This window comes from Grus americana, chromosome 15 (genome assembly GCF_028858705.1).
Source record: "Grus americana isolate bGruAme1 chromosome 15, bGruAme1.mat, whole genome shotgun sequence".
NCBI lineage: Eukaryota > Metazoa > Chordata > Aves > Gruiformes > Gruidae > Grus > Grus americana.
This window is the reverse complement of record NC_072866.1, coordinates 18,207,753-18,220,862: the sequence shown is the minus strand read 5'-3', so window position 1 is coordinate 18,220,862 and position 13,110 is coordinate 18,207,753. Positions and strand designations below refer to the sequence as shown.

The 13,110-nt window shown below is 42.0% G+C and overlaps 1 protein-coding gene across 3 annotated transcripts in view; it reads left to right on the top strand.

Annotated features, from left to right (window-relative positions):
• Positions 1–13,110, top strand: part of CPPED1 (calcineurin like phosphoesterase domain containing 1) — a 47,977-nt gene that overhangs the window by 24,402 nt on the left and 10,465 nt on the right. For all 3 annotated transcript variants that reach the window (XM_054842630.1, XM_054842632.1, XM_054842631.1), the window contains one exon: positions 6,038–6,460. In XM_054842630.1, coding sequence (XP_054698605.1) covers positions 6,038–6,460 — 423 coding nt within the window. The remainder of the gene's footprint in view (positions 1–6,037; positions 6,461–13,110) is intronic.

Genomic DNA, 13,110 nt, shown 5'->3' with positions numbered 1-13,110 from the left:
ACAGTTGTAGACAAAGGAGTATTTCAGTTCTTCCTTTTCAGTGGAACTAATGAGATGAGGTCCTTTGTAAGTAAACTGAGTAGTCAGTTTGTCCGGTAGTGACTATCGTCACATTTACATTATCTTTAACTGTGTCATGATTTTTTATATAATATATATGATTTTTTTTTTTTGCACATCATAAAACTGTTTTCAGGCTATTTGAATATTAGAAATATATATGTCTAAAGAAGAGAAAGGAGACATTTTAGCCATTACAGCACAGACTAAGCCAGAAAAATCTATTTCAGAACATGACCATCCTGGGTTTATTGAAATTGATCAGCTTGTTCTTGCGTGTAATGATTCGGAATGATGCCGTGTGTTGCATGATTTCACTATGGCAGACGCTAGAGGGGAAACTGTGAGTTTAAAACAAGAAACAAGGAAGAGTACAAGCTGACAAGAGCACAGTGAGAGTGAACTGGGCGGCCTGACAGATCTTTTCTTTCTGTGCCAGTGCCCCGTCTGTGGTCACATTTTTGTAGGAAAAACGAGTGTGAAGTGGAGAGCAAGGTGGGTTTTCTGTCTGAATCGTTGCTTTTATGGGATGGCAACATGTAAATGAATGAGAAGGTAAGAGTTTGGCCATGACAGTAAAGAGGAGTCACCGGTGTCGATGAGATGGCGTTAGGAGAGCAGGCAGCACGGCGAGGAATGGTGTCAGAGCTTTGGGGCGGGAAGGCTCCGTCTGTAGCGGTGACGAAGGGATGCCGGGCCGCGTTGTATCGGTATTTGAGACCTGACAAGGTTAGAGCTCAGTTAAACTTTTATTTACGGTGGTGCATAAAAACGGATGCAGTAAAGATGTGATTGCAGAAGGAGCCTGTAAGATGCAGTCTGTTCTCGACGACAGCGTTGCTTTTGAGCCTGTGCTGTCTTCCAAGGGAGCAACGTCAGCTGAGAGGTGCTGGGAGGGAGGGTGCAGCAGCTTCGCTGTAGCCCTGCTAAGCTGGAGCCAACAGCCAGGTATCTAAAATGACAGCAGAGACTGTGAGTTTTGATCCTATTTTGAACAGAGGAGACTGCTTTCCCACGGAGGGGGAGAGGCGGTGGTTCGGTTTGATTCTGTGGAGGTACTTGCACAGGAGCTTGCTGTGAATAAAGCCTTGGACTCCCCTCTTCTCTACAAAATTAGGGAATGCTACTAGGGAAAGTCCTCTAAATGACATGCAAAAGGAGTAGAGCAACTGCAGACAGTCATGAAAACCAAAAAAAGGACAAACATCTCGGGAACGGGAAAGTACCCGAAATAATGAGACTCTTTGATTAAAGCAATTGTGATGCAGTGTAAGGCCCAGGAAAATACAAAAATCTGTCTTTTGTTTGTTTATAACAATCATATGATTGCTTCTGACAAGAATTACTTGTCTTTTGATGTCACAGTAATTCTCCTGATATAATAAATTACAGAAGGAATGGGCCCAGTGTTTTTATAAATTCCATTTTCATCAGTGGTGTTTTGACATTTTTATTTTGCTTTTATCAGATTTAGTTACTATTTCTATTTGATATTTTGTATCGTATTTTAATCTGCAATTTAGCTCTTACCTGTTCTTTGATAATCAGTCTCTTGGGTTAAATGTTAGGCAGACTGCATTTGTCAAATCAGGGCTTTTCAAGAGAGTCGCTCGCATAAAAGCTCATAGTTAAACAATTTTCTTTTTAACTTTCTTCTTTTTCAAACTGAAAATTTGTGGTTTCCTTTAAAAATGATGTGTTTGCAACTCCTCTAAGTTTGGGACACTTTTAAGATGCATTGAAATTCTGAGACCGAGTAATTTAGAAATCTGGAAATGATTGTGCTGGACTTTTGCACGTTGTTAAATTGGCTGAAGAGATCTTGGGCAGCGCCATCCTACAAGTGCCTGTGCTGGTCCTCAGCTAAGCCGAGCAAAGGCGTTGTAGAGGTGGAGACCACCGTAACCAAATGCAAAGCTCCGGTGGGGATGTAAATACGCGCTCTGGCTCAGCGAGGGCCCCCGTGCCCAGCTTTCAAAGCCAGGTGTTAAGTCCACGCTTTTTTATGTCTGTAGCCTGTCCTGCAGCAAACTGTGACGCCGTGCCGTCTGCGTCAAGGGCTGCGGAAGAGGTACGCAAGAGGTGCCGTTCTGGCTCCTGAGAAGACCCACCGCAGGAGGAGGTTCAGAAACGGCGGCGGCGGCATCGCGGGTTGGGCTGCAGCAGCTCTGCCCTGCGGCTGCGTTGGCCTTGCCAGCCGGGTCCCTGGAAGTGACTTCTCGGGCGCAGAAAGTTCTCTGGAATGCAGCGTCATCACGTAACGCTGAGTAATTCACCTCTGACGGACTTTGTGAATTTATGACCAATGCCTTTGATCGTTAGAAGTCTGACTACCTCACTGGAACTTGCGTCTCTCGGAAGATGCTGGGAATTGGGGATCCAGGGCAGTGCCCGCCGTTGCCACTGCAGCCGTGTCCCCGCGCAGGGGCTGGCAGGCTTCTCCTGCCTCGGCGGGGGGTGCTTGGAGCTCTTCTCCTAACACCGACACAGGAACGTACCACCTAATAATCCCCTACGGCCCCCCCTTTCCCTCTCCTGATGCCTGTCAGTAGAAAAATAGGTGCTGCTGTTAATTGATTGCTAATCTTTCATTTGGAATACTTGTGGGGAAAAAGGGACGATGTTGGTGGAGGTTTCTGTAGGGTGCAAGGATTGCAGTCAGCGTGCGTTGCAGAGATACGGTTTGGGGGTAAACGGTGCTTCGAGTTGTTTTCCTAGCTAGTGCATGAAAAGCACCAAACCCAACACTTCGTTAAAGAGGTGCTCTATTCTGTGGAATACCGAAGTAAACCGTAACTGTGGATCAGTAGCTAAAGGGTTATTTCTTTGGCAGAATAATCTGTGAATTCTGCTGACTGAGGCCAGCTTCAGCAAAAATGCTTTAAAAGCACGTTCTTTCCTGAAATCTGCTCTTTCAGTGAGCGAAGGCAGGTTGTCTTGACTCCTTTAAGCAACGCAGGAAAGAATATTGGGAGTGTTCAGACAAACAGTGATGTAACATACAACAGACAGACGTACTGCAACAGAGACGCTGACGTTGCGCCTTTTTGCTCCTGCTGACATCACGCAGCTTTCACAAAGGACACACTGGGAAGCCGCGGGAAATGGTGGGCAGCTACGCTAGCAACAGTTCTCACTTCCATGTTTTCGTATAAGCCAAACTGCCCGTGATGGGCTAGTAATTTGTGAAGTCATTTATCTCGGGGCAAGACTGTATTTACAGAACCTAACATAAAGACAGAATATTGTAGCTTGGGATTTAAAAATGTCACTGCACGTGATGCCAGGATAAACAGAACAGAAATTAATGTCGGTTACACCTACTCTGATACTTCCCAAATTATTTTTTACATTGCCTCTTGGCATTATATTCTTTTCCTGTTCACCTAAAACAAACCTCTGTCTAAGCTAAAGAAATACATGTCATCAAATAAAAATGTTCTTCATAATAATTGGCGTAAGTAAATATTATAGCTAGCTCCGTGCCTGGTAGAGATTAAAGGGGATCTTTTTTACGCTGCGGTAATGACCACTGTACTTTTCTAGTGGCTTCCTCCTTTATCGCTTCTTTATCTCCTCTTCTTTACCTTCTTTATCTCTTACCTGAGCTGTAAATTGAGAGGGGGGCCCCGCGCAGCGGTGCAGCTCACTGGCACAAGCGCGCGTGCTGCTGTAGCACGGCTCACGGTCCGTGCGTACGCCCCAGCCCTTCCTCTCCAGCGCTGCACCCCGGGAGCAGAGACGGTATTCCGCCTTTCCCCACCTTTATCTCCATGGGCTTCTCTTCTCTTGAAGTTGTCCTGACCTTCTACCAAGAAAAGGTCAAGCCATGATACAATCGTGCTGAGGAAAGATTATTTTAGGACGATTTCCTCTGCTCTTGGGCAGAGACCTTGTTTTCCATTTTGAGCAATCTGTTTTATGCCATAAAACTGACTATGTCTCTCTGTTGCTATAGAAATAATATTGGATTAAATGAGGGAACCAGTGCCCTGCTGTCGACAAATCTAATCTAAGTGTTAGTCTCTAGAGCTTGAATTTCACCACTGGGAAGACGTATACACATTTCTACAAATTATTTCTGTAACTTATGCATAAATGTCTTTATATGCCAAAACTGCCAGCTAAATTTCCACCGCAGAAGGTGCTAGCTAAGTGATGGCGTGGAGGTTAACAGGGCGTACGCCAGGGGTTTACACAGATCTCAGCCGAGCCTCCCCCTCCCCTTCCCCCTGCGTTTTCCTAGCTGGAGCTCAGAATTTCCAGCTCTGGGCAGAGGAGGGTGGGCAGCGGCAGGAAAAGCACCTTTCTCAGCCGGGTTCCCGTGCCCACGGACAACAACGTGAGCCTGGTTTAGTTCAATTTTTGGGTTTATTTTTTAAAATCCAGGTCCTCCAAGTAACACGGGATGTCATTTGCCCTGTTTTTCCTAGGATTAGCGAGGATATTTTCCATACCTGGGAGAACGGCCCAATCTGACCCTGGTCCTGGTACACTGCTGTACCCCACAAACGGATCTGCTGCCCGCTGCTTTCTAGACTACACCGGGTATCGTACGCCCAGCATTTCTCAAGTTACTCAGAGACTTTGCTACAATAACGTTCTACCCTGTACAGCCGTTAAACACAAGAGAGTTGTGGATTTTGACTTTATGCGCCGCATCAAATCTCACATCTGTCTTTACATTTAGACATAATTTAGACATAGTACGTCTAAAAATGTGGTTTTCCCTGTGTTTTTCTAAAGCTGTAGAATCCTAGCAACAGCAATAAGGTGGTACTTCAGCCGGTATCTGTAGGGTCTGGAAAAGGAATTGAAATCTTCACTAATAATGGTTACTAAGGGTCAGCGTATTGGTCATAAGTATTTTGAAGAAACATGGAGGGAAGAAAATCTTTTATCTCATAGTTACGTTACAGGAGCCCCTCTACTACATTTCTATGTGTAATATATGTGTAGTTACAATTTAAAATTACAGGATGATTGATTTGCATAGACCTATGTGCAAATGTATGTTATAAATCTGATTTTGGAGTTCTCGTAAAATGCCAGTTACAACTTCTTGGTTAAAAAATGCGGTCGTTATTTGAGAAATGAGCCTGTGTTAGATATATGTTATGTATTGCAGGACAAAATACAATTTATAAATGTTCAATTAAATTCATGAATAATAAACATATCAATGGCCTCTGGCTAAAGATTACTCTTTAGAAAACTTAAAAAACCCTCTGTTGTCATTAGAATAAAATAACTGGTTTTTTTTTTAAAATCCTTTCTATATTTTTTTCCGTGATTATAAATTAATCTAGCAATTGGATAAACCTTCCTTGACAAGGACAAATTTCCAACAACCAGAAGAGTAACTGTCTGGGTATGCACATTAATATAAAACCAGAGGTGGGGAAATACTAGCAAAGTACACAATCACCTTTCTTTGAAATTAATGCCATGCTCATTAACAAAACAGACTCATCGTATAAACAAGTCGCCACAAGACACTAATTACATTTTTGCTGTTAAAATAGTTCTTGTAATGAAAAAGCCCCCCAACGTTAATTCCTTTGCACAGCCATAAAATACAACCCAGCAGCTGACCCGGTTTTCACCCGTGTGTAAAGCTGTTACGCCATCCGAGGTTGGTCTGTTCGCCACATCATCGGTCTGCAGAGGAAACAAATCGGCCTGCTCAAGGTTTCGGTGCAAACCAGCGGCCGTTACGCCGCCTGCTGCTACGCGCTGCGTTGGTTCCTGCCCGGCGCCTTGCCGGCGGCAGGCTCCTGACAGCGGCTGAGCGCTCGGTGCGGGAGGCAGAGGGCTGAGCAGACGTACCAGATCAAAGCGAAGGGGTGTGCTAGGTCCCTGCACGTTATCGTGATCCCATCTAATGCAGACTATTTTCTTACTATAAACGTAAGCTATCAGTGAGGGCAGGAAAAGAGAGCGTGAACACTAAACTGTGGGGTGTTTTTTTCTCTAGGAACTCAATGGAGAAAGGCCCAAGAGCGAGATTTAAAGAATGTTCTGAAGAACGCTGACCAGGACATCCCATTGGTCTTCGTCAGTGGAAATCATGATGTTGGCAATACTCCAACAAGAGAAACAATAGACGATTATTGCAAGAGCTGGGGAGACGACTACTTCAGCTTTTGGGTTGGAGGTGTTTTCTTTCTAGTGCTGAATTCTCAGTTATACTTCGATTCTTCCCAGTGCCCCGAGTTAAAGCAAGCCCAGGATGTGTGGCTCAACGAGCAGCTGGCTGTCGCTGAGAAACACAAATGCAAGCATATAATAGTGTTTCAGCACATCCCTCTGTTTCTGAGAGAACCTGATGAAGACCACGGTTATTTCAACTTGGAAAAATCAGTTCGTCAAGAGATAATGGAAAAGTTTCATAAAGCAGGTATTTTCTCAAATTTTCCTATTTTTGAGCTTTTCTTTCAAATTGTTAATGGCTGTGCTGCCAGAAAAAATACATTTAACTTAAATGGCACTGTTTTCAAGGAACTTTAGATACTGCTTGTAAGCTTCATTGTTCCCCATAGGTCAAAATTATCAACCGAATCTAATCATCTGTAAAAAGTACCAAACAAAATTTAAAACTTTGAGTGAAAAGTAAAAAACTAAAAGTGAAAAACTTTGAAATAAATAGCAAGGATTCCATTTTGCAAGTACTGATAGATGTAAGTCAACCCGAGTTTTTCCTGCTTAAGGAGGGAAGGATCAGGTATTGCCATAGGAGAAAAATACAGAATTTGTGTTTTACATAATACATGGAAACAGAATTCAGAATTACCTTGGAGGTTGTTTGCTCCCACACTGAGCCAATTTTAAACCCAGAGTGTAATGCATTCCAGATTTATTCAGTGTCAAAAAGAGTCTTGCTCTGTGAAGATCAATGCTTTGCATATCCATTACTAACAGGGGCTGTTTCTGGGGTGGCCCCTAAACAAGTATGCTGTACCAAACCCCCGGCTTGCTTTGGCGACACTTGAATGCCATGGGGACAGACGCAGTACGAGCTACTGCTCTGTGCTATTGCCATCGTTTCCCGTTAACTGCCTTCACGTTCCTGGGGTGTGCGAGGCCCTCAAAATTTCCTGCCAGCCTGCCATCGCTGCATCCGGGTGTCATTTTCTCTGTACCTGTAAGAGAGCATGTTCTTTGGAGCAATGCAAATTGTTTATGATATTGTTCCTCATTTACCATATAATTGTTAAGCCTGGACTCATCCAAACCCAGCCTAATTTCCAAGCTCTGTATTTCTGCCTGTTTCCAGTCAGTGGGGCCAAAATTCGCCGCTCCCTGGGGTCTCTCTGGGGACTGACAGATTTGGAGATTCGAGTCTCCATAAGGAGACATGCTGAGAATACCTCCCAATATCTTTTTTCATTTTTGTGCTAGTGTTAATGTAGTGGGAAGTATTGCTATTGGAAAGCTGGGCAGCTAAAGGACTGCTCGTGTACTGTTGACTAAAAACACATCCTAGTTCATTGGAGAGCTTCTTAGCAGGATGACGTTGCCATGCAGGTGTATTCCAGTAAATAAGCATTAATGTGGAAACCGAAGCAGTTCTGTTCTAGAGTTTTCTGTCATCCAGATGGTTTACTAACATTTGGTAACACAGTACTGGGAATATAATTAAGAGGTAAAAGAAATTATGCAAAATGTTATCCCTGTTACGTTACCATGTTTCTTAGAGGGATATTTCAGACTGATTCTCCTAATGTGTATCCAGAGGCTTCATGAAAACTTGGGTAGGCTTCAGAGGATGGGGGAGAGGAAGAGAGAATGGGAAGCCAGCAATACAAGACAACTGCGGAAGAAGTTCCCAAACTCCTTTCTGTGCCAACATCCCATTTGTACCTTCCCGCCATCACTTCCCATTTTGTCCCTCGTTCCCATCCCTAAAAATCCTCCCAAAATTACGTGTTGTTTGGTTCCTTCATGAGTATGTTAAAACACTGATCTTTTGCTTGCTGTTTTATACAATAAGTAAATGAGTCAATAGGTAGTATTCGCAATCCAATAATCAAACGTTTTGCTAATTAAATGAAGACGGAGAGCAAGCAGTTCAACGTAACTCAGACTGCGGAGAAAAATTAGCTGAATCAAAAGTTGGCTCAGAGTTTCCTTAGGAACGGGCACATTCTGTTTCCATTTTATTATTCAGTTGACGGACGGTCTTTGTAAGACCACAAGATGTTATCAGGGGATTGCAAACAGGCAGGTGCATGGTAGGAAAGATGCACAGATAGGCAATGACACCACTTACTTTCTGACTCTCTGCTTTGCCAAGGAATAATCGATTTCAGCATATCATTAGACATGAAATTGGGTTTCCCCCAGTTCACTTCATAGATCCTTGGAGGATTAAAACACAGAATGTTGCTAATGAAATGCCAATCTACTTTGCACTTTTGTGTGTGTTTTTCTAATTATGACTTGCAGTTTAAGAAGGGTTGCCCCTTATAGCACTTAGTTTAGAAATTTGGTATGACTGCTTATTCTGGAAAAAGAAAGTAAGTCTGTCTTTGTAATGAGTCCACCAGGCTGCTGCTGTTCTCCTTCCCCCGACCTGTCACCAGCCCTTCCTTCTGCTCTCGCTCTCCGATTCAGTGTTTCCAACCACTCCGAAGGTTCGTTGTGTAATGATGAAAAATTTCAGTTTAAGGTGCATGTTTGAGGGGTTGCTGTGTTTGGCAATGCGATGTTATCAGATGGGCATTGTATTTCAGTTGTTGATAACCCAGGATCAGACCTGGAACTATCCCAGTTTTCATGGTTATACTTTCTCTAGAAGTGTCAAACACAGAGCCATGAGTCACCTGGTTAGAGAGAGACCAGAAAGGAGGGACAAGCTGGTAATTCAGGTCTTTCTGTGAACCAAGAAATTCATATGAGCATGCGTAGGAAATAATCAGATACTTGAAGTATGGTGGTACTGCACAGGTGCTTTAAAGTGAGGTATGCGACTTCAGAAAATTATTATTTTAAATGCAGAACCCAGATCTTCTGTAGTTATTCTCTTCTAATCACTTACACATTACATAATGTTTTTGGTTTAAGTATCCGCTCATTACAAGCAGAGATAACAGACTAGCTGTAGAGGCTACATCTGGTATGAAATACTGAATTACATTTCTCACATTAGAAGTGTCCTTAACAGTTGGGCTAATTAAAGATAAAATCATGTCCTTATGATAAATATTTATAAATTGAAAATCTGGCACTTGTAAATATGTATTACTACTATGCAAAGTTAAACTATACTTGTAAGCTGCATGTCTAAGAAATCCTTCTAGCCTGCTTTTTTTTAAATGCATTATAACAAATATTGTCCTTGAAAAAGTGATTTCAGTGACGGTGAAAAATCAACTCAGTTGAGAACACAGTTTATCATTTAAGTGAAAACTTCTGAAAGTTTAGCTTCAGTTGTCAAAGCTCTGTCTCCTCTACATGCAGAAGGTAAGTACTGGAAAACCTGCGTGCAAGAATGGTGCACGCACCACCCTGACGTTCTCATCTGTGAGATCTGCTGGAGTCGCTCGCCTCTGCTGCGTGGAACACGTATGAGGCCTTAAGGATTTTATAGTGCTTAGATAAACAGGTTTGCTCGTAGCTTTCTAGGGAAAATAAAGGAGTAGTAGTGGCCTAGCCAAAAATCTGATCTGCATTTCATGTGTTCTTGAGAAACATAAGTAATAAATGAATTTCTAAATTGAGCAGTTTATGTAATAGAAGACATACTTTTTTCTTACATATCTCATTCCAGTATAATTTTCCTAGGATGTTAAAGATTTTTTTCTTCTATGACCTGAAAAGTAAGGGAATTCTTGTTGAGCTAGAGACAATCTTTTAAAGACTTTTTGTCCTGAGAACCATCACTGACACACTGAAATTACTTACATTACTTAACACAATATAGTAATAATTGTTTCTTAATGGCCCTAATGAATTAAAACGTTGAAGCAAATGTCTGAACTTCTTTAAGAGCTCTGCTGAATAAAACCTAAAATAATGCTAGGTTTTCACAAACGAAGTTGAGAAGAGACTTTTTGGTTCAGAGTGAGATGAAGAGAAGAGGTGGTCTGTCCAGGTGAGAGATTTTGCATCCAAGAGAGAATCACTACATAACAGATAAAAAAATATAGAAGGAAAATCCCTGCAGTCTCCAGCTTTTTTAGTTAAAATGTTTTAAGTTCATCTAAATGTCTTCAAAGCAATTTTTCTGATGTGGTTAAATACTTGATTTGTACATACAGGGAAAAAAACCAACCTATCTTCATTAAATGGCATCCTTTTTCACTCTATTTGTGATTGCAGGTGCTGTAACTTCTAACACCTTTACTCATTAAAAGAGTGTGATACCTACATTCTCCTCTTAGAAAGGTTATGGCAGGAGAGCAGTATTCAAGGAAGAAGCTTCCTGAATATCCAGAGCCGAGAGATATGTGAGCACAAAATTAAAGCATGGAGTGCTGAAAGCTGTTGTTTCTAAAATTTACCAGACAACATATGCTATGTTTCATTATTTTCTTTGTTGTGTAATCAAAGTTGACAAGGGAGTAATATTTTCTTCTTCCTGCCATTGAGACCTTGATTTTGGCAAAGCCCATACACTGAGTGAGTAATCTCAGTGCTTGCTTTTATGTCGCTTTGTCAGTATTTAAGATAATTTAGATTTAGATACTCTCAACCTCAGTGATTTAGATCAGCCTCCTTCCACCTTGAAATTATGTGCTCATGGTACAGGTAGAGTGACCAAATCTGGTATCTTCTACGTCCCTGTGTAAGAGCACTGGTTTCTGAGACCATTCCACAGGTATGATAACGTAATGCCATGGAGATACACGTAGACTTTTTTTCAGAAATTCAGCAGCAAGTACAAAATACATTCATTTAGTATAGCCTGTAATGACATCAAGCAATATTTGTTCTTAGATAAATTTTTGAAATCCGGTTGATAAAAACTTCTGTTTGATCCTTAGAGCACACGGCAAACCAGGATTGTTTGGAGCTTGTGTTGTGTCTCTGACAAAGCTTCACTTTCAGGTGGAAAAAGCAGCAAACCCAGGAAATAAATTCCACTGAAAGGCATTCACAAAAATTAACTTGAAGCCCAGAGTGACGTCCTACCGACAGCACCTCTAAAGGCTTGTTCACACCAGCACTCGGGAATCGCCCTCTGGCTGTGCCTGTTGTTTCTCCTCTGATTATAGAGGAGGAAGTGAGCTGAAGATCCTTCTCTACATGGCTCTGTTCAGTGTTGTCCTATGACACAGGTGTATTTGCAAAGCAGTATCTTCTCTCCCACGTACACAGACCCACTGACCACCAGTTGCATCCAGCTCTGGATTCCTTAGTCTACAAAGTAATTTTAAGGAAGAGTTTGCCTGCAAGTTTGCAGATCATGTCTGCAAACAGCAGTACATGGGATATTTTTATTAAGATGCTTATAGTGCAACACGCTGTAAATTCTGATTACTTGGATCTATTTTATTGACACAACTCCTCTGATGAAGGAGGTAGGATAACACAGAGCTTCTAAAGGGCTGCACAAAATAATTCTATAATGTTATTTAAGGTTGACTGAAGAGGTTAGGGAGTGAAGGATGTTGATCCAGCGGGACTGTTTCCTTCTACTGGAGCTCTGTTGGTGGGCAGTGATGGGGGTTTTTTGGAGAACAGGGTGTGAGAAGTGCCCGAGCACTGAACAGTTCTGTTAAGTGCTGTGACTGATGCTTTCGCATCTTTGCTGCTCTAACACCTGCTTGGCAGATGGGGTGATGTGAGCACTCTCAAATTGCAGCGAGGTAAAATCAGTTCTATTCCACACGAGAGATTTTGTTTACAAAGACTACTAAATATTATCGTTTGCTTTGTAGCACTGGAGTCTTGAAAAAAAGATGTACACCACCTGCCCAGGGGAGAAGAAAGGTACGGCAAAAAATGCCTACGGTTAATGTGTGCTCTTGTAGGGAAGCTGAAAGAACATGATTTTGATTGCAAAATTGTTCTGAGAACAAGCATTGCTGTTGAACCGACCACGTTGTTCAGCACTTCAAAAAGCAGCCGTACGCTGCAAGTGAAAGGAAGGAAGGAAGAAAAGCTGGTTTGTGTCCAATAGTCCAGGGGAAGTGCTCAAGATCATTTTATCCACGTGACTTAAATGGTTGTATTTGCCAGAAATATTGCCTTTTAAAAAATATGTATCTATACATACATCTACTCTTACAGTAGCATGTCCCTGTGCCTGGATACTACTTACTGTGTCCTCCGGCCTCCGAAAACTCTGAAAGGGTACTGGAGTGTTGGTAACGGTCAGGTTTTTCACTCAGTACAGTCTCATTTCTTTACAGAACTGCTTCCACCATTTTGGCTCTACTGCTGCTCTTCTCTAGCTCCTGCAGTTTGGGGGACAAATACATATATAGGATCCACCTTTGCTACTATATCCTCTTCTGTCCTTGATTGGGCGAGAGGTTTGGCCGGTGAAGCAGTGATTTTTAGATAAGCATAATTCTATTTTAAACCTGATTTTATCATTAAACTTGAACAGCTAATATAAAAGCAGAGTAACCAGACCAGAAGGAGGATCCCTACAGCCCAGTCTCCTGCTCCTCCTCCTAGCCAAACCCTTGCGGAGCACAAGACGGCAAAGTGCATAATGGTATTTCTTCCAAGAACTCTTCCTAGCTCCAAAAATTTTTCTTTTGGGGACTTACTGTATCATATCAACATTATCAATATACTGCAATTTAGTGATTCTTTTGTAGATTTATTTGATTTTTGACAATGGTCTGTGGGAGGGAGTTTCATGTTTCCCAGCTATGCGAAGAAATGCCTCCTTTTGTTTGCATCGAACTTCACCTGTACTCTTGTATTGAGAGCCATAAATCTGTAAATGAAACGCAGTGAACATTGGTTCATGTCTGCAGTACTGTAAAAAATAGTTCATTAATGAGCACTTAAAGGATGATAATCTGGACCCTGTGATAAATTTCCTTGCTCGGTCAGAACCACTTTTTTCCCCAAATTCTCTAGAGAGTG